At 58.1% G+C, this 19,078-nt stretch overlaps 1 protein-coding gene across 1 annotated transcript; it reads left to right on the forward strand.

The window, feature by feature from the left end:
• Positions 1–5,433: 5,433 nt before the first annotated feature.
• EFHD2 (EF-hand domain family member D2) lies at positions 5,434–18,671 on the forward strand (the record flags this gene model as incomplete). Its single annotated transcript, XM_084242579.1, has 4 exons — positions 5,434–5,766; positions 17,041–17,188; positions 17,611–17,745; positions 18,540–18,671. The coding sequence occupies exons 1-4, from the start codon at positions 5,465–5,467 to the stop codon at positions 18,669–18,671; spliced, it is 717 nt and encodes a 238-aa protein (XP_084098705.1). The 5' UTR covers positions 5,434–5,464.
• Positions 18,672–19,078: the final 407 nt, after the last annotated feature.

Here is a 19,078-nt window from a genome sequence, read left to right on the forward strand (position 1 = left end):
TCAGAATCCAGACTTCGAACTTTTAATTGCTCAAGTTAGACGACTTTCCTCAGTGAAGCCCAGGAACCAGCAGGTTATCTAGCCCTCTGGGGTTAGGTAAGGTCAACAAGCTTTTCCTGTAAAGGACCTGAGTAAAAGTTCCTGTGCTATAAAGGGCCATTTCATTTTGTGCACCACAGGGTCTCTGTCTCCACTACTCAAGATAGCCTTTGCAGCACAGCACCTAAACAAACAAGCGTGGCTGTGTTCCAATAAAACTTTATTTATAAAAATAGCCAGAGGGCCAGATTTGCCAATCCCAGCATTAAACTCTCCCCTAGACCAGATGATTAACTTCTGCATATCTACTGCCTGGTGCAAGACTCCTGGGAAGCTGGATTATCATCTGAGAGCATTCTGAGCTTTTACTAATATAGTGAAATAGTATGCCACACACTATTCATACACGTTCCATACATGTTCTCCCTTAATCCCCTCAAATACTCCAGCAGGAGACAAGGTAGTGCCATTTTATAGTCTATGCCACTGAGGCTAGAAAGGTAAAGTAACCGGTCCAAGGTCAGCCCATGGGATTTTCGACCCCAGCTCCTAACCACGACACTGCAGCACCTTTCAGGGTCAGAGCTCTACATCCAGACAAGGAGGAGGTGACAAGGACAAGTGGGCCTGGGGAACTGCCTTTCACCAAAACAGGCTTGCAGGAGACAGTCTGCAGTATCCAAGCTTACTAGCCCCCTTCGAGAGCCACATGCTCTCTCTAGTTAATATCAGGGGTCAGGTGTCCCTGGCCAAAGCACCCTGCTCTCTTTTGCAACTGACTTTGCCTGTTTGTGCATTGCATGAATTTTACAGCTCTCCTTTCAGCTTCCTGAATTCTCAGGTCCCCTGCAGCTGTCACATGCGGTGCTTACTTTCCAGTGACTCCTTCCCCTTGCTCACTGAGCAGAGAGCTTACCAAATGACCTCTGGGCCACACTGATGCCCAGGGGCAGAAGGTCACCTTGTTCGATCCCTATCTGATGCTGCTGACGCTGGCCTAAGAGGTGTAGGGGACAGACACTTGAGAGGCTTGTTTTTTAAGAGCTCCTGTTAACTTTTGTGTTAAGTCATGTGGGTACAGAGAGGTGTCACTTTAGCAGCTTCTCTTTCTTAGCAGTGTACTTGAGGCCTAAAAATGGACCACCGGATGCTGTGGAGGGATTTCTCAGCAAAGACCCCATCTGCCCCCAGCCCTCTGATGGAGGTCATCGCTCATTCATTCAACAATCACTTCCTCATCAGATACTTCCCGTCGAGCCTGCTGGGCACTGAGGATCCAAAGTTGAACCAAAGAAAAATTCCCTCCCCCCAGGAAGTTGTATTGGAGAAGAACGGGTGTGATGGGGTCAGATATTATCTGTAATAAATGCTGTGCCCCAGCCAAAGGAGGGTTTGGCAGGAAGAGTTATAGCCTCCCTCAATCCCCCAATGTGGGGCTGAACCCACCCACTGGCTTCTTCACCCCGGCTGGTCCTGCTCCCCCACTGCAGCCACGTGCAGAAGAATTCCAGGCCCAGAGCCTGGTGCACAACACACTTAATAAATATGTCTTGATTGCCCAGAGGTCAATGCATACTACTTTCACGAAGTCATATAAAATCAAAATCAGCTGCCCATATTATCACCAGCTTTGGAAGGGGTCCAGGAAGGCAGCACAGACGCAGCATTGCTGGGTCTTAAGCCACAAGGTACACATACATGCACACACACGGACTCTTGGAGAGTTTAAAAGAGGACTGAGACTCCTCGGCCTGCCTGGTGCTACCTGTGGGCATTGACTGCCTGGGGCTGAACCGAAGCAGAAAACACTTGCAGTTTTGTGTTTTTTTTCCTGCCTGCCCAGTTGCGCATATGCAATTCGTTGGAAAGATCCTGGTTTGCAAGTAGATTCATAGCATCTATGATAACCACAGAGAGAGCGCTCGGACCTGCAAGTGAGACTGTTGCTGGCCCCATCACATCCCCGCCCCCTGCCCTGCTCAGGGCCAGCCTGACACAGCTCCTCCCCCACCGCACCCTTCTATGGGCTTCTAGATTCTGCCAGAGGTGTGAAAGCCAGACCAACCAGGCTATGACCCTCTTCCCTGCTATCATTCCTCCAGTTGCTCCAAACGAGTATCTGGGCTGTCTCTGAACCTTGACCTCTGTGCATCTTTCTCAATCCATCACGTGTACCCTGGTGACTACAGAGAGTTTGTGATGATTAATTAGTAAGCTGGTATTTGTAAAGTGCTAAGTGAGAGCCTCAGCTTAGGAGACAACTTGATCTCTGCCGGCCTCCCTAATCCCTTCTTGTTTTCCCAGCATCTCTCCGGCTGGAGGGACCACCCAGTTCTTGCAGGAATATCCCTCAAAGTACATTCCATCTGCCCCCGTGCCCGAGAACTCTCCCACCCCTGCCCTGTTTCTCCCCTCTTTTCCAAAGTGCTGTTGTTTTTCCTGATATTACTTTGCCCCTCCCCAAAAGACAGTTATACAAGTAGATGTGGGAGGAAGAAACGAAACAGCCAACGATGACTAAGTCCGCGTGCTCCAGAAGTGCGGCTGGAATATTGTCAGAATCGGCTCTCGCTCACCCCTGCCTCTGTAAAAATCCTTTGCCGAGGGTGTGATTTTTCCTGAAGATCATTCTTTCCACATGACCAAATGCTGTAATGTAGAATCAAGCCAGATCGTTTGTTTCTTCCCTAATCCACGCTTGGGGCACAGCATTCTGAGGCATTCAAAGTGATTTCCCCTAATGAACAAGCAGTGGCTGGTTCCTGGAAGGTTTGTGATCGATCAGTGCTCCTCTCAGCCCACCCTGCTTGTCCTTCCTTCATTAGATCTTTGATTTCTGAATAAATCTTGAATTCCAATGAACTCAGAAGGAAGAAGTTCAAACAAAAGATAGCCGGGCCTCCCTTGACTAACCGGGCACAGGGGTTAGTCTCAGCGCTATCAAGCTATCAATAGCTACCTGCGGCATGAGTTCGATCCTGGTCAGGGAGGTGACCCACATGGTACAGCAGACCTCTCCTGTCTCACCTGCTGCTCCCCTCAGCAGTGTATTTCAGTAGATCTGCCTTTCTGTTCCCCACTCTGTCTCTGGTGGATCCTCTCACCTCCCGCCCCCACACCTCTGGCCTATACCCCAATTCTGGTGTGCATAAATAAATAAATAAAAATATTTTTTAAAAAAAGACAGCTCCCAGCATATCTTTCTGGCTTTCAAGTCAATTCACAGCTGTGGGTCCAAGCAGCGTCTGCACCCAAAGCCTCTGAAATGGGACAGTGCACTGGGCAGCTTGACCTCTCAACCTATGGTCACAGAGACTCCGGGCCCTAAAACCCTGAGAATCTGTGAGAAAATCAACCCAAGGGGTGTTCGAAGGGCTTACCATTCCCGGCAGTGCGAGAGCAGCCCTGTTCTGCTCCTGGCGATAACATGCAATAGGCAACCAACAGGGACTCCCCAACTGTGCACCCTTCAGCCCAGCTGGCCTCCGCAGTGTTGTGCCCACACAAGCCAAGTGGGTATTGGACCAGGGGATTTAATACCTGCTGCCAGGGTACATCATTCAAACCCAAACCGCAGATTTTGCACATACACATAAGTCATTTTTTCAGAAGGTAAATCCTTCCCCAATGACTACTTTGTGATAAGCTTGTTCCCACATCAAGCAGAGGCAAAACACTGTGTGATAAAGGCAGCCCCGTTCCACAGGTTATAAACCATCAGTTGGGGTAAATTGAGACTGACCAGATTTTTTAGAGCAATCAGTTACATGTGAAGAAGACTAAGAATTTGGCAAAGCCAAGCATCAGCAGGCAGAAATTTTAAAGTTTCAGTCTATACACCCAGCCCCAAGTTTTTTGCATTCCCTAAAAAACAAATTATTATGCTTCTCTTTGGTCCTCTGAGGCTGCATGTGAGAGAGGCAGAAAACTTGCCTTTTGCAAGTAGCTGGATCACACTGCCCCAGACTGACAGAAACCTAATTCTCCGTCTTAACAAACAGAATCAGGTCATTTAAGCCTGAAGATCTTTACTGCATTCAGAAACAATCTCAAGAATAAGTTAATGAAAGTTTCCCATTTTCCGAGCCCTGAAGCTTTTGTTGTGGTTGCTTTTTCTCAATTTCATTCTTTTGCAGAAGCCCTTTGAATTAATCCAGCAATATTCTTAAACGATGGCAAGTGGGCAAATACTGAGGGTCTCTACTTAGGAACACAGGCATTCCTAAGCACATTCCTAAGTGTTCTCCACCTGCAGAGCCCTGGCCTTTCTCTGCCCATTAGCGGGTGAGAGTGGTTTCTGCACAGGGGTCTTTGGTGTCATCCTGAAATTTTAGAGGATAAACCCAAAGCACAGTCCTCCCTCTACATTAGAGAGTCAGTGTGCAGGATTCCCTGGCCGTTTCAGGCAGGTTTCCAGGTCCTGCTGGAGACATCACTGTTGTCTGCCTGGATCTGAGCCTGGGAATCCGTATTATTAACCATCCTGCCTCCCCTTGGTGCTGATGCTGGGGGTCCACAGCTTTGCAACCTCTCCCTGAAGCCCTGTCCCATGAGTTTGTGGAGTGGCTCTCTCTCTTCTGGGGCCCTCGCGGAAATGGCAGCACTGAGATCTCCCGGCCAGTTACCCTCTAGCAGAGTCACAGGCTAAGTAAGGCCCAGGCCCGGCCGCTACTCCGCCGAGTCATCCACGGGGGCGCGGGGAGGTGGGGAGCAACCAGCCCCCTCCCCCTTTTTCCCCTCTCTGCCCGAGCCCGCCCGAGGACCTTTCGGGGCTGAGTCCCCGCGCCTTCTCCCTCTCGGCTGCTGATCCATCCTTTTCCAAAGATGCTGCAGCCCGGACCGTGGGGAGATCCAAAAGGGGCTCCCGCTCCCCGGGTCCCCCTTCATCATACCCCTGCAACCCTCACTGCCAACGCCAGTGATGAACATCGAATCGTCGCCATGGCAACCGACAGGGTGTCAGGGACCAAGGATGACGACTTCACTGCCTGGAGATTCCACAGAAGAGGTTGGGGGGCGGCGCCCCCGTGCGCCCCTGACCTACACCCAAACCACAGCACAGGAACCCCTCTTCCTTCCCGCCGCGGCCCGGGGCCCCCCGCGCGGCTTTCTCCGGCTCAGCCCGAGAAGGGGGGGGTGACTTTTCCGGGCCCCCCCACTCGGCGGGGCGGGGAGGGGCGGGCGCGGGCTGCGCGCGCTCGGCCCGCCGGGGCTGCGCGATGGGGCCGGGGCGCGCGCGGGCGGCGCGGGGCCGGGGCGGGGGCGGCGCGGGGCGCGGGGCGCGGGGCGGGCGGTCGAGGGGCGCAAGTCCCACCCTCGGGGCGGGCCCGGCGCGGGGAGTGTCAGGAAGAGGAAGCGCCGGCCAGAGGCGGCGCGGGCGCGCGGCGAGCAGGGGCCGGGCCCAGCGAGCGCCGCGCGGGCCACCATGGCCACGGACGAGCTGGCCAGCAAGCTGAGCCGGCGGCTGCAGATGGAGGGCGAGGCCGGCGCCGAGGCCCCGGGGCAGCCCGGGCTCAACGGGGCGGCGGCCGCCGGGGCGCCCGAGGAGGCGGCCGAGGCGCTGGGCAGCGCGGACGACGAGCTGAGCGCCAAGCTGCTGCGGCGCGCCGACCTCAACCAGGGCATCGGCGAGCCCCAGTCGCCCAGCCGCCGCGTCTTCAACCCCTACACCGAGTTCAAGGAGTTCTCCCGGAGGCAGATCAAGGACATGGAGAAGATGTTCAAACAGTGAGTGCCCGCCCGGCCCCGACCCCGGCCCCCCGACCCCGCGCCGCCGGCCGCGCGCCCCACAACTCCGGCGCGGCGGGGGTGGGCACCCTCGGCCCCTCCTGCCTAGTCGCGAGGCTGCGGGACCCGCCACTCCACCACGCTTCTGGGCGCGGGGACCCCCGGGCGCGCGCCCCCTCCTCTGGGGGATGCTGCACCCCAGCACCATGCGTGAGCGCCCCCGGAATGGGGGCCCCCGGGGCCCCCTCCGGGTAATCACGAGACTCCGCGAGCCCCCCACGCTGCCACCTTACTCAGAGGTCTGGAGACTCTGGGCGTCTGGCCTAGGACTCCGGCCGCGGCGCTGCCCGCATCACCCCACACTCGCCAGCACTGAGATGGAAGAGCCAGGGAGGGGAGCCCGGGGCCTCCCGTTCCCCCCAACACACCCCCAGGCTGTTCGAATTCCCCACCCCCACCCCATACACGCGGATCACAAATAGCCACCACCACCCCAGGCGCCTCCACAAAGGTGACCATGCCCTGCACCCCATCCCACGTGCATGCCTTCCTTGGGGGTCCTTTCATGGCCTCTGCTTATCTCAGATCCCCTCAAGGTAGGCTGTGGGCAGAGCCCCCCTCCCTCTCCTCAGCTCCTGTTATTCCGCATCTTCTAGGGAACTGTGGTCAGAGACCTCCAGCCCCTCCCACCCCTACCCCATTAACCCTGCCCAGACCCTCCAATCTCAGGTCTCCCTCAGGAGGATCCCTCAGTCCCTGGCCCCATCCTCCCCCCAGACCCCCCTGGGCACTGTCTCCTGCTCCCCCCATGCACTGCCCCAGCGTCCTCTCACCCCCCTGCCCCCCCTCCTGTACCCAGCAGCTGTGCCATCGCTGCCACCCTGCTTTGGCCCAGAGGGTGCCCAACTCCTCCCTCTGTCCTGTGACTCTCCTCCCTCTGCTCTGTGCCCCCTCACCTTCCTATCCAGCTCGCCCACTTGCTCTCACCCCTGCCCAGTACTCCATATAATTCATATAGTGTCCAGCTGACTGGACAGGCACCCTAGACTGCAGGCTCAGCCCTCCCCACCTCAAAACCCCCCTGATGATCTCGTCTCTGGAGGACTCCAGAGAAAAGGCTGCAGGTCCCCTCTGGTCTATCCCTGGGTCCACCCAGTGGGAACTGAAATCGCCAGCCACACACCCCCGCCCCAGCACATTTGTGCCAGGGGGTTTGCAGGCCCCTCTCTTTGGTACCCTTCCCCACTCCCTCTTGGCCACCCCCCCACCTGGACTGCTGGTTGGGGAACAGTCAGGGATTCGGTGAGAGCAGATTCCTAAAGAGGTAGAACCATCTGAGACCAACTGGAGTCTCAGGTACGGGAGTTAGGAGGTCCTACCTACCCCCAGCCCCGGCAGGTAGGGTGCTGGCCCTCCTAGGCTGGGCTGGGCAGGAGGTGGGGCACACAGCCCACCATAGCAGTTGACCTTCCCAGGTGCAAGCAGGAAGCCCAGGAAGACACTGTCTTGCAGCCCCACTGCTTGAGAAAGACTCATGTCCACTTCTCACTACAGCTGCTTCTGCATTTGACCCTGACACAGGGGAAGAGGTTTTTGGTTCCCAGATCTGTAAGGCTGGAAACCCCATACTTGTGGCCTTTGGGGGTCAGCCTGGGGGGAAACCGACCTCTTGACCCCACCCTGGGCCTCTGCATGGACATCCCTGGGCCCAGTGGAGCCTGCCTCTTTGACTCCAGGGTCTTGGTTGCGAGTCCTAAACTTTCTGCCCCGCCAATGACCGGTCAGGTCAGGATTTCCAAGATTCCAGGCAGAATCCAGATTGATAGCTCCTTGAGCCCAGGGCTGGGTATAGCTTCACTGTCTGGAACTTCCTTGAGGAACTTGACCCAGGGGCGTTCCTGCAAGGTTATTCAAATACAGCAGAGATCCCTGTATCAAGAGTACCAGGAACGGAACCCCAGGAACCCCACCTGTAATCATCCAGGTGCTGGTAGGAGAGTGTGAGCGCAGAGAAGTTAAGAAAACGCGCCAGGAGTCTACACAGCTAGCAAGTGACAATGTCAGGATTCGAACCCAGGTCTGACTCCAAACCCCCTGTTCTTTCCTTCTGAGTTTCCTGTCCCAGACATCCGCATCCACATGGGAAACACACTCCCCCCACACCCCTTTCCACGCTCGAGGCTGATTTTCTGCCTCATATACCCACCCGCAGCCTGCTCGTTCTTTCCCCCAGAGCCCTCCTCCTCTGCCTGCACAGCATCCCTACCCCTCTCCCCCACCCAAAAAAAAAAAAAAAAAAAAATCAAGCTGTTTGGGAAAACCCAGACTAGGAGACTTAGGAGGTGCAGCTTGGGTGGCAGGGGCGCGTGACACTGGGAATGGTCTCGCAGCTGCATTTCCAGAGGGAGCTCACTTTCTGCAGAGGCTATTTTGAATGTTAGTTTGATGAGGGGTAGTCTGATAAAGGCGGGGGGTGGGGGGAACTGAGCCCCCTGCAAGCCACCTCTTGGCACCATTGCTGTTTGCTGGGCATCGGGAGTGGGAGGGGGCAGGAAGGGGGCAGGGAGCTGGACTTCTAGGGAAGGAAGTGCCGCACGCTGGGGGCGCCTGGCTGGAACGGAGACCTGCAGGTTTTGTATTCAAGGAAACAAGGCTGCACTGTGCCAGCCCAGCCAGTCCCTGCGTAAACAGCCAACAGACAGGCTCTCATGGAGGACAAAACCTCCTTCTGCTTCTGCTGTCCGAGTGGGGCTGCGGCCTCCTGTGCCCAAGCAGGGGCTGGGGACCGCAGCCAGGACCTCCTAGCCGGCTCTTCTGGAAGACCTCCACCCTGGTCTCCAGCTCCTGGGACAGGAAGGAGGGACCCCAACCCTTCCAAGCATCCACCAGAGCCAAGTGCAGGAGATGGGGGAGGTCTGAGGGATCTGGGAGCTGGCCTTCCTCGTAAGCCAGGAGCTAGGAAGCCTGGGCTTGCGGCCTGGCTTCTGCCACTGAATTCCCCATTGGGCTGCCCTCCCTGGGCCTCAGTCTGCCCATCTGGGCAAGGGGCGGGCCATAGCTCTGATTCCCAAAGGTGATTAGGCACTGACCTTTTTATTCTCCAGGGGTCCTGAACCCTCTGGAAGCCAGAATTGCCCACACGACCTCTGAGATCATCCTTTCAGAGTTTATTCAGCAGAAACCGCCCTGGGATGGAGATGGCAGAAGACCAGAGGAGATGGAAGGGAGTTGACAGATGAGGTGTCCCCACCCCGACCTCACACAGCCAAGCAGTTTCCACCTGGATGAGATCCGAGGGTTGACTCCATCCCTTTTCCCCATTTTATAGAAGAGCAAACTGGGACCCAGAAAAGCATCATAACTTGCTTAGGGTCACAGGAAGGTTTTCTGGCTGAACCAGAGCATCCTGTCCACACATGGGGGTAGGGAGGTGACACACGGAGAGCTCTGGGAAGGTGCCAGGCACGCGGAGGCCCCATGTCGACAGAGCCCAGCCGCTCTGTCCTCCCTCCCCGTGCAACCTCAGGCTTCATCCACCACCTCTAACCTCACCCACTCCCCACCTCTCTCTGCCCAGCCATCCAGGGCTGCTTCTGGAATCCTCCAGACAAGGGGGAGAAGGGCGCCTTGAGGGTGTCCCTTCTGGGCTGGCAGCAGCCTGGGTGGGACTCTGCTGGGCTTTGTAAACCAAGACCTCCTGGAGGTACCCACGTAGCTCTGAACCCGCCCTGGAATCCGAGGAAGGTGCCCTAGTGCCCTGCCCTGCCCTGCCCTGTCCCCAGCCGCATCATTTCCTGACCCCTTGCGTCAGAGAGGCAGTTTTCCCCCTCCCCTGGACGCCTCTTCCCGCCTGCTCTCCCTCCTCTCCACCTGCTCATCCTGCTCCAGGTGTCTCGTCAGACTCTTGCTGCTCACAACACACACACACACACACACACACACGCACGCACGCACGCACACACGCGCACACACGCTTGCCAGTCCTTCCTGGCACAGAGATAATAACAGTATCCGGCTCACCAGGTTTTCATGAAGTGCTTAACCCAGTACTTGGCACAAATTCAGTAGCTCTTGTGTTCCCATCACGGCCATCCCCAGCCCTGGAGGGGTAGCCAGGCCACCTCCACCGCCCCCTCTGAACAGAGTGACCAGACCCGCTGGCCTGGGCCCCAGCAACAGCGCCCAGCATGAGGACCCTCCTTTCTCCTGCCGCCCTGATTGACAGCCACACATGGCTTTGATAAATAACAAAAACCAGGGAAGCGAATTCATTATCACTTAATTACATGAAAGGCAGGCAGCAGGGAAAAGGGCAGGATAAACAGCAGCTCTGGGGGACACAAAAGGGGGCCCTGGAGCTGCCCAGCTGAGTGACTTGGGCAGGGCTCTAGGCCTCTCAGCCTCAGTTTCCCTGGGACTGAAGAAACTGCCTAGTGAAGCTCTGAGGATTAAGCTTAAAAAGTCTTGAGCCTTTGTGAAGAGGCCACCTCCGCCTCTGGTCTGTGTGAGCGCAACAGGAGATGTATTTTTTAAAAGTCACAGCCCACTTGTGTGACCATCCACCCAACGGACAGGTTGTCCCCAGAGGATTACGTGAATAAAGCTCCTGCCCTCAAGAAGCTGATAGTCCCCCGGGCAACACGGGAAGTAGGGAGGATGGGCCTGCCCAGCTGAAAAGGGGAGCTTGCACTTCACCCTGCCTCCAGGCCCTCTCCTTGGCTGGAGCCTCCAGGTCCAGCTGCCCCAAGGCACGCCAGTGTATATTATTTAGGGAGTTCAACTTGTAATCCTCGCAGGGAGGCGGGTACTCCTGTTGTTCCCATTTGCCAGATGAGGATATGGAGACATAATCCAAGACTATCCTAAGGGGCAGATGCAGGATTAAAACCTGCCTGCAGCAAGCTCCCAGGGGCCAAGCAAAGATTATGTGGATGGGGGCAGGGGGCTCTCAAGTCTCAGGGGGTCCCTCTGGGACCCGCGTGGTCCTGCACCCCTGCAGCAGCCCAGAGCCTGGCTTTCTGGGGAGGGTGGCTGTCCGGACCTGGTTCTTCCTACTTCCCCTCTGTCTGAGTCACCTCTCTACTCCCTCCCCCTGGAGACTTTTAGTTCCCCTTCTGGTCTGGTTTGCACTTTTCTGCCTGCCTTCTCCCCTCCTCCACCCCCTCTGGGTCTTTGGCCTGGGCCTGGCTTCAGCCCTGAGACCAGGCCCTGCTGCCTCTGAGGACACCAGAGGCTCTTTCATCAGAGGCCCTTTTGCAAGGCCCTCCCAGGGAGGAGGCAGAGTCACTCTGTGACTTCAGCAGGGACTGTCCCCTCGCTCTAGCAGCTGAGCTCACTCTGGCTGCCGGGCAGCCTTCTCCTGGACTGACTTCTGCTTTTCAAGGACTGTGGAGAAACAGGGCTCAGAGCCAAAAAAGGCCAAAAACGAGGCCCTGTGCAGTTGGCCAGTGCAATAGGCCAAAACCAGGCCTCAGATTCCCAAGCCGGGCTGAGACCCACTGGACGCCCTTCTCACACTCATCCCTCCCTCATCCAGTGGAGAGGGCCGGCCCCGTCCCAGGCCCTTGTCCCATGCTTTCTTCCCGTTCTGTAAGATGATCATCGTCCATTTGACAGATAAGAAAACTGGGTCTCTGAGGTTTACATGACTTGTCACACAGCTCCTAGGAACATCGTTTGAACTTGAGTCTGACGCCAAGACTCCTGCTCCCGGGGACCCGCGTGGAGTAGCATCTGCTTCACCGAGAGCTGCTCAGAAATGCAGGTGCTCAGGCCCCACCCCAGACCCACTGATCAGAACCCGCATTTTAACCAGGTTTTCCAAGTGGGCCCAGTACAGGTTCAGAAGTGCTGAGCACCCCATAGCCATCTCCCCCCACCTGCCTGAGACTGCCCTTTAGGTGAGGCACGTTCTGGAGTCGGGGCGGTAAGTTAAGGGGATAACAAGACCGGCAGAGGGAAGATTGAAATCAGAAACGCTGGTGATGTTCAACATTCAGCGAATGTTCTTTCTAATCCCATTACAACATAATTATGATTAAGAGCAGGCAGGGAAGTTGGCAGCTCGGGAACCCCCCCGCTGCTGAGATACAAGTGGGGGACATGCCTTCCCTTGGGGGCTTGGCTCAGTGTGAGCCCAGAGGTGAGGATGTGCTGCCATCGGCACCCCTCCCCCTCCCCCGGCTGACACAGGCCCGCAGACAAGTGTCAGATTCCACAGATAGGAGCAGAGGATGTGGGGAGCTGCCGGGGCTTTCCCCACATGAGTCAGGAGGTGGGGGTGTGCGGGAACTGGTGGGCTCTGCCGAGCAGTCAGTGCCCAGCCTGTGGGCGGCACCAGTGCCTTCCTTCCATGCCATGCGGAGGTGGGCAGGGCCAAGCTGGCTGTAACAGGGAGGCCAGCATTCTCCTGTTGTCTGGAACCTTGCTGACCAAGGCACCTGCCCTCCCATTTCAGGGGGCAAAGGATAGAGGCCTTGAAGTCATAACCTTGGGCCACAGGGGAGGCTCCCCAGATAGGGAGGCTCTGTGAATGCTGAGACCAGTACCAAGTAGGGCTGGAGACTCCCAGTTCTGTAAACACCATCCTCTAGCTACTCGCTTCCTGGGGACCCAGTGTTCAGGGGGGCCATCAGCAAAAGCCTGAGATGGGAATCAGTAGGGAAAGTCAGGGTCCCCTAAGCTCCTAGATCAGCCGCCCCCTCCCCTGAGACAGTGGTTGTGATACCACCTCTTTCTGCTGTTAGGTAGCACCGCACGGCTTGGGGGGTGGATTTGGGGGGGCGCATGCATGAGGAACGACTTCCTAGTAAACAGTCCCAGAGCTAAAATGGGCTGTCTTAGGCCAGCTGTGAGCTTCCCCCTTCTCGGAGGCATTCCAGACACCAAGCAGGAAAACTGCAGTAGGAATCAGACCCCCACAAACAGTGACATGAGCTGGCCCGGTATCCCTCCCACCTGCGGTTCCCAGGTACAGGGTTTGGAGCTGTCAGGACGTACATAGTGTAACAGTTAAGGCACATTTTCCATCTGGCCTGAGTTCAGACGCCAGCTGTGGCCTTGTCAGTGATGACCTTGGCCAAGAGGCTTCCTCCCTGAGCCTCAGTCCCTGGTGTAGAGGCTGTTCATATCCTTGTCACAGAATCCCTGTCAGGACAGGATACAGAGCCCAAGGCGAGTGCCCGGCGTAGCATAGCCACAGTGGAACCATCACTGTGAGGCGGGGAGAGCCCCGTGCAGGACCAGGCCGTCTATACCATGCGCTGCTGCAGGAGCTGGTCACTGCCCCCCAACCCCGCCCATGGCTCCTGGCTGTACCAGCTGGGTGGGGCCTGCCCAGCCCAAAGGGGCAAAGTCTGCCTGGGCGGCTGCTCCATGTTCAAGGGAGAGGACTTTGTCGCCAGATCCGGGGCAGCAGCTGCTGCCCTCCCTGTCGGACCATTCAGAGGGAGGCGGTAAGAATATGGGCTCCTTGCCAGCTGCGCAGCCTCCCCCTAGTGCAGGAGGGAAGCGCTGAGCTCCCAGCCATCCTGCTGGAGGGAGGTGGCCCTCCCAGGCAGGCCCCAAACCAGGGCTTGGCTTGAGATTCCAGGGCCCTCCAGGAGGCCGGGGAGAGGGAAGCAGGCACGAAGGAAGAAAGCTTCCAATTTTAGGAACCTCCCACAACTGTGTGACTGGGCCAGCTGCTGCCCACTCTGGGCCCCTGGGCCCCCACATACATGAAGCAGTGGCCGGGGTATCCAGATAGATCTGTGTGCTGAACCCTTTTCCCTGAATCCTCTGAGCCACCTGCAACCTCAGTTCCAACCCAGGGAGAGGGCTGATGCCCTTGTGTCTGACACAAGGGCTCTCAGTTGGGGATATGCCTGCTGGGGACACAGTGACAGTCCCCCATCCCCCACCTTGCCATCCCCCTTGCCATCCGCCTTGCCATTCCCCTTGTCAGAGGAAGGATAGGAGAGGAATCCAGGGCTGGGGCAAGAGAGTAAAAGGCTCCACCGTGCTGTCCTTCTACCTCCCCAAGCAGCCAGGTCTTTGAATCAAACCTAATGGGGAAGGAAGGATGGGGTGCTGTCACCTCGTCCAGCCCCTGCCTCCAGGCCAGTCTGCATTTCCTCCCAGCCTTGCTCACGGGATGGGGCCCAGACTCTGTGCTAAGAGTCTGTTTGGATGTCTCTTTCAGTCTTTGTGTCTGTCCTGAGATAAGTCCTTTGATCTCCTTGATGGAAATAGGGAGATTGAGAGTCCCCGGATCAGGTGACTTGGCCAGGGTCACCCAGCCAGCAGGTGCCGGTGCTGGGGTTTGGACCCAGGGCAGTCTCAGCAGAGTTGATATACACACAAGCCTTCAAGGTTTGCCCTGGATCCTGGCTGATTCAGTGACCCAGAGCCCAGGGCACATGGTGGGGGTCCACTCCCTGGGGGGGCTATCCCATGAGAACAACCCCCAAGTGTCACCTCCTCTGGGGCCCCTGCCTGCCACCCCAACACATGGCCTCTCCCTGCCCTCTGTCACCCCTCCCCCACCCCCGTGATTGATCTGCTGGCACTGCAGCCAACCCTGCATTGTCCCCCTGGGGGTCCGGATGGAGCCCGCCCCGGTAATTGATTGACTCTTGATAGATGTGGGTGGTGGTTCAAGCCCTGGTTTGAGCTGCAGCCCAGACAGGCCAGGGAGTGCCAGAGCTGAGAGAGCCAAAGCCCAAGTTCCTGTCCAAGTTTGGACACTTTATCCTCACTTCCTCTGAAACGGAGCCACCCTAGCTGCGGGAGAAACCCACAGACTGAGCGGTAAATACAGCCAGGGCAGACGAGGGCAGGTGAGCAGACGGAGAGCAAGGCGTGGAGTAGGGAACTAGGAGGGATCCAGACCACCCCCACCTCTACATGCCTTGTTCCCTAATAGTCATTTGGGGAAATGTGCCCAAATGGAAATGTGCCCCCAGGATGGCTGAACACAGAAGGGGTCAAGAGAAAACGCCTAGCACATAGTAGGTCCTTAATAAAGGTGAGTTTAAGTCTCACAGTGGCGGTAGCTGCCATTTCTAGAGCCAGCTCCTTGTGCCAGGTGCTGTGCTAAGTGCTGACATGTGACCTCAGTTCCATCTCCCAGTGACCCCACAAGGGAAGTGCCATCCTGCCATGGTCCCTCGAGGGCACATAGATCCCCCTCCCCCGCTTTGGAACTGCCACTTCTGCGGATGATGGGCCAGAAGGAGCCTAAGTTCAGAAAGTGAGGGCTCCGAGGGCCCGTGTGACTTGTCCCCAGCAGGCTGCTCTCCCCAGCCTGCTCCAACCCAGCCCTAGGGTCCTAGGGTCACACAGCAGCCGGCCAGCCAGGCCAGCCGGCCCCTCTGCCCACTGGCAAACAAGGATGGAAGGAGAGGCCACTGCCATGCGCCCCACAAGGCCCCTCCAGCTCTAAGTGGAGGCTGGACTCAGGGGGTGGGGGGTACATTGGCCTACCTGACCCCCCCAAGTCCCACAACCCTCTCCCGTGCCTCTCACACCACTGCCATCCAGCTCTGGCCACTGCCCACAGGGCCTCTGACCCATCTGGCCCCTGCCTACCCCCTCCCCATGGTGGGGAAGCAGCCGCGGGACCCCACATTCCTGCAGGATTCCCAGAGACCCATCCTCCCAGTGCTGCGTCACTTCCAAACACTGACTCACTTGCCGTGAACTATTTATACCCCTCGCACAAATGCGCCGCTCAGCGCTCCAGACAGTCAGTCATCTCTGCTCTGCTGGCGGCCGCAGGACACGAGGAGGGGGGCTGGGCGCAGAGCAAATGTGCAGGTTGATGAGCCCAGCAGACCTCTCTATGGAAGCCCAACTGCTGGGTGACCTTGGGCAGGTTGCTTAACCTCTCTGAGACTCCGTTATAAAAACGTTGTTGGGAGGGTGAAGAATGTCAAGTTCCCGGCACAGACAGATCGCAAAAAAGCGTTGCTATTAGATGCCCAGAGTCAGCGGGACTTAGCATAAGGAGGAAGGAGGGTGGGAACTGAGACCCTGGGGAAGGCACAAGGCATGCATTTGTTGCAACTCAGAGTCTCCAGGACACAAGCTTCTGGAACTCGGCCCCTCTGTGTCACATGACTGTCCCCCAGCCAGCTCGAGACCTGGGGGGCCACATAAGAGCTTTCTTGAGGTTCAGAGGCTTGAGGTTCAGAGGCCCCGAGACCACAAGACCAAGACCGAGGCAGGGCTGTGCCCACTGTGCCATGCTGTGTGCTAAGCACCCAGCAGTACCTCCCAGCCCAGAGTGGCCAGCTCTGACCCAGCTCGTCCACAGGAGGCCCATCAAGAGTGACACGCCCCACGCCCAGCCCTTCTGCCAGGCCTTGGTGGTAGAAAAAGGAGAATGAAATGTACAGGCAGAGACACCCAACCACTGTGCCACACCTTTCCCACCACTCACAGCCAGCAGCCTGCACAGCTCATTCCCTCCTCATAGCCTGGACCACCTCCCAGAGCCTCGAGGGGGACCTGCCCTTGTGACCACTGACCCTGGTCTGTGACACACTGGGCTCAGCCCCCCCACCTTTCCAACCTCAACACCTATTCCTACACCCCCCAAAAAGAAACAGGGTGCTGAGGAAGACAGACCATCTGTCACCCGGAGAGGCCACCTTCCACATCCATGTCACAGCCTCTAACCAGCGCTTCTCAATCAGCAGCGATTTCACTCCTGGGGCATTTGGCTACATCTGGGAGAGTCTTAACCACCCCAAGTTGGGAGGAGGTCGCTCGTCTCTCTGTGACACCATCTGGGCCCCCAGGAGTGAGCCATCCACTGCTGCAGTCTGAGGTGGAGAATCCTGCCCTAGCCTGCCGCCTTGGGGTAGGGGGAGAGCAGGGAGTCTGGGAGACATGGTGCCCGGCTATCCCTCGAGGGTCCCACTAAGCCAGCTGGTCCTGGAGATGGTCTGGGGGGTGCTGACCTCAGAGCCCACCCTCCGGATCCACACCCCCACACGCTGTGAGTTCTTTCTCCCTCTGTCCCTCTGTTGGGTACAGGGAGGCCGCGGCTCCAGCTCCCTGGTGTAGCAGGTTGCTCAGAGCCAGCACTGCTCAGCGTGGAGGAGGCTCCCGTCCCCAGAGGTGACCACGCGGGAGCTGGGCCACGAGTCTGCTCTCTGCCCAGCTGAGGTCCCTTCCATCTGATTGGTGGGAGGACCCCACTGAGCCCCAGGCACCACACTCCGGCTGTGGCCCCTCTGATGGGGGGGAGGTATCAAGGTGTCCTCACGCCTCTCTTTGCACCCCCAGGTACGACGCCGGCCGAGATGGCTTCATCGACTTGATGGAGCTCAAACTCATGATGGAGAAACTTGGAGCCCCACAGACCCACCTGGGCCTGAAAAACATGATCAAGGAGGTGGATGAGGATCTTGACAGCAAGCTCAGCTTCCGGGAGGTGAGCCCTGCTTGCCTAGGGGTGTTACCCGAGGGTTTGGTTCATTGCTGCTTAGCTGCCATTGAGCGGCTACGTGTTGGCGGAGGCCCTAACAGACAGGGTGAGCAGGTAGCACATGACTTCTGTGCTCCCGACCTTAGGCGGGCTCTGGGAGTCATTTCACGGAATGACATGACCCTGTGACTGGGGAGACAAGGGGGCCCCATTGTACAGATGAGCAAACGGAGGCCCAGGGCGGGAGGGGCACCTGGCCTGTGCAGGGACATGCAGACATGGAGTGGCGAGAGCCCAGGCCTCAGGTTCCCAGTCCTGTGAGCACGCTTCGCCATCTCCAGGGGAGGCCTGGGGCTGGGGCCGAGGTGTGGCCGGGTCTCAGCCCCTCTACCCCTCCCTGACCCCGCCTGCTCTTCTCTCCGCTGCAGTTCCTCCTGATCTTCCGCAAGGCGGCGGCTGGGGAGCTGCAGGAGGACAGCGGGCTGCACGTGCTGGCCCGCCTCTCGGAGATAGACGTCTCCACCGAGGGCGTCAAGGGGGCCAAGAGCTTCTTCGAAGCCAAGGTGAGGATGCGCGAGCCCAGGGCAGGGTGACAAGGGTATAATGGGACCTGGGTGAGCACAGTGGTCAGTGCTTCCCCTTCCAGTCCTTACCGAGGCTGCAGGCAGGAGCTCGCCAGCCTCCTCTTTCTTCCCCTGCTCCAGAGGTGAATGGGAATGGGGACCACTTTGAGGGCCGTGGGAAGGGGGACCACTTTGAGCCGCCCAGCCATGACCCCAAAGGACTAGGCCTTGCCGGGAAGGCCCAGGAGACAGCAAGCAGGCTCAGAAACACCACATCCCAGGAGCCTCGGAGATGCCAGTGCCTCCAGCCCCAGCCTGGAGGGAATAGGATGGACCCCTTCTGGCAACACTCGGATGCAGGGGACGAGTCTGTCTCCGGGATCCTCTCCTCCCAGAGCCCCTGCCTTTCCATGTCTCTCTTCCCATTTTAGCAAAGAACATTCCTTCCAAAGGCTGCTTCCCACCTCCTGCTGGGCTTCGAGGGCGAAGGGGATGTTTCAGGGTTCAGTAGTGGGAAACGTGTGCACCTGGGCTCCCCAGGCCAGGCAGCAGCGGGAGAGCAGATCACAAGGTCTCCTTAAAGGCGCCAGGCAGCGCTCCGATCCGGGTCTCCTTCCACCTCATCCGCGAGGTCAGTTACTGAGCCCCAGGCCCCAAATGGAGAAATGGAGGCTGCAAGAGGTGAAGGAAGTCCCTGGCCGAGGAGCAGAGCCAATGAGAGGCGAAGGGAGCCCAGAGAAGGCGCAGGGCAGAGACCCCTCCGGCCTGACCCACCTCTCCCCCCTCCACCCCAGGTCCAGGCCATCAACGTGTCCAGTCGCTTCGAGGAGGAGATCAAGGCAGAGCAGGAGGAGAGGAAGAAGCAGGCGGAAGAGATGAAGCAGCGGAAAGCAGCCTTCAAGGAGCTGCAGTCCACCTTCAAGTAGCCAGGGCCTGGCCTGACCGCCCGGCCGGCCCCAGCGCCCCGTCTGACGGGCGAGCCCGGGTCCTCAGCTTGTCTGCAGGGACCACACTAAAAACCTAACCATGTCTGCGAACGGAGCCAGTTGAGGGGCCTCACCGAGGCGGCCCCACGCTCCCCGCTCCCGCTGTTCCTGAGGCTGTGACACCAGCACTGGCTCCCTGCCTGGCGACGCCCCGTCTCGTCCCTGGCCGCCCCCCACCTGCTCCAGCACTGCTCGGGGCTCTGTGCCCAGCTCCCAGGGCTCCCTGCCTGGGTGCCTGCCCGCACACCCCCTCTGCACCCCTATGCCTCTCCCTGTCACCTGGTCCCCTACCCAGAGGCCACCTGCCCCTAACCCGCTGCACTGCCCCTGGTCCCCTGATGCCCCCT

Source organism: Talpa europaea (genome assembly GCF_964194135.1).
Source record: "Talpa europaea genome assembly, chromosome: 9".
In the NCBI taxonomy this organism is placed as follows: domain Eukaryota; kingdom Metazoa; phylum Chordata; class Mammalia; order Eulipotyphla; family Talpidae; genus Talpa; species Talpa europaea.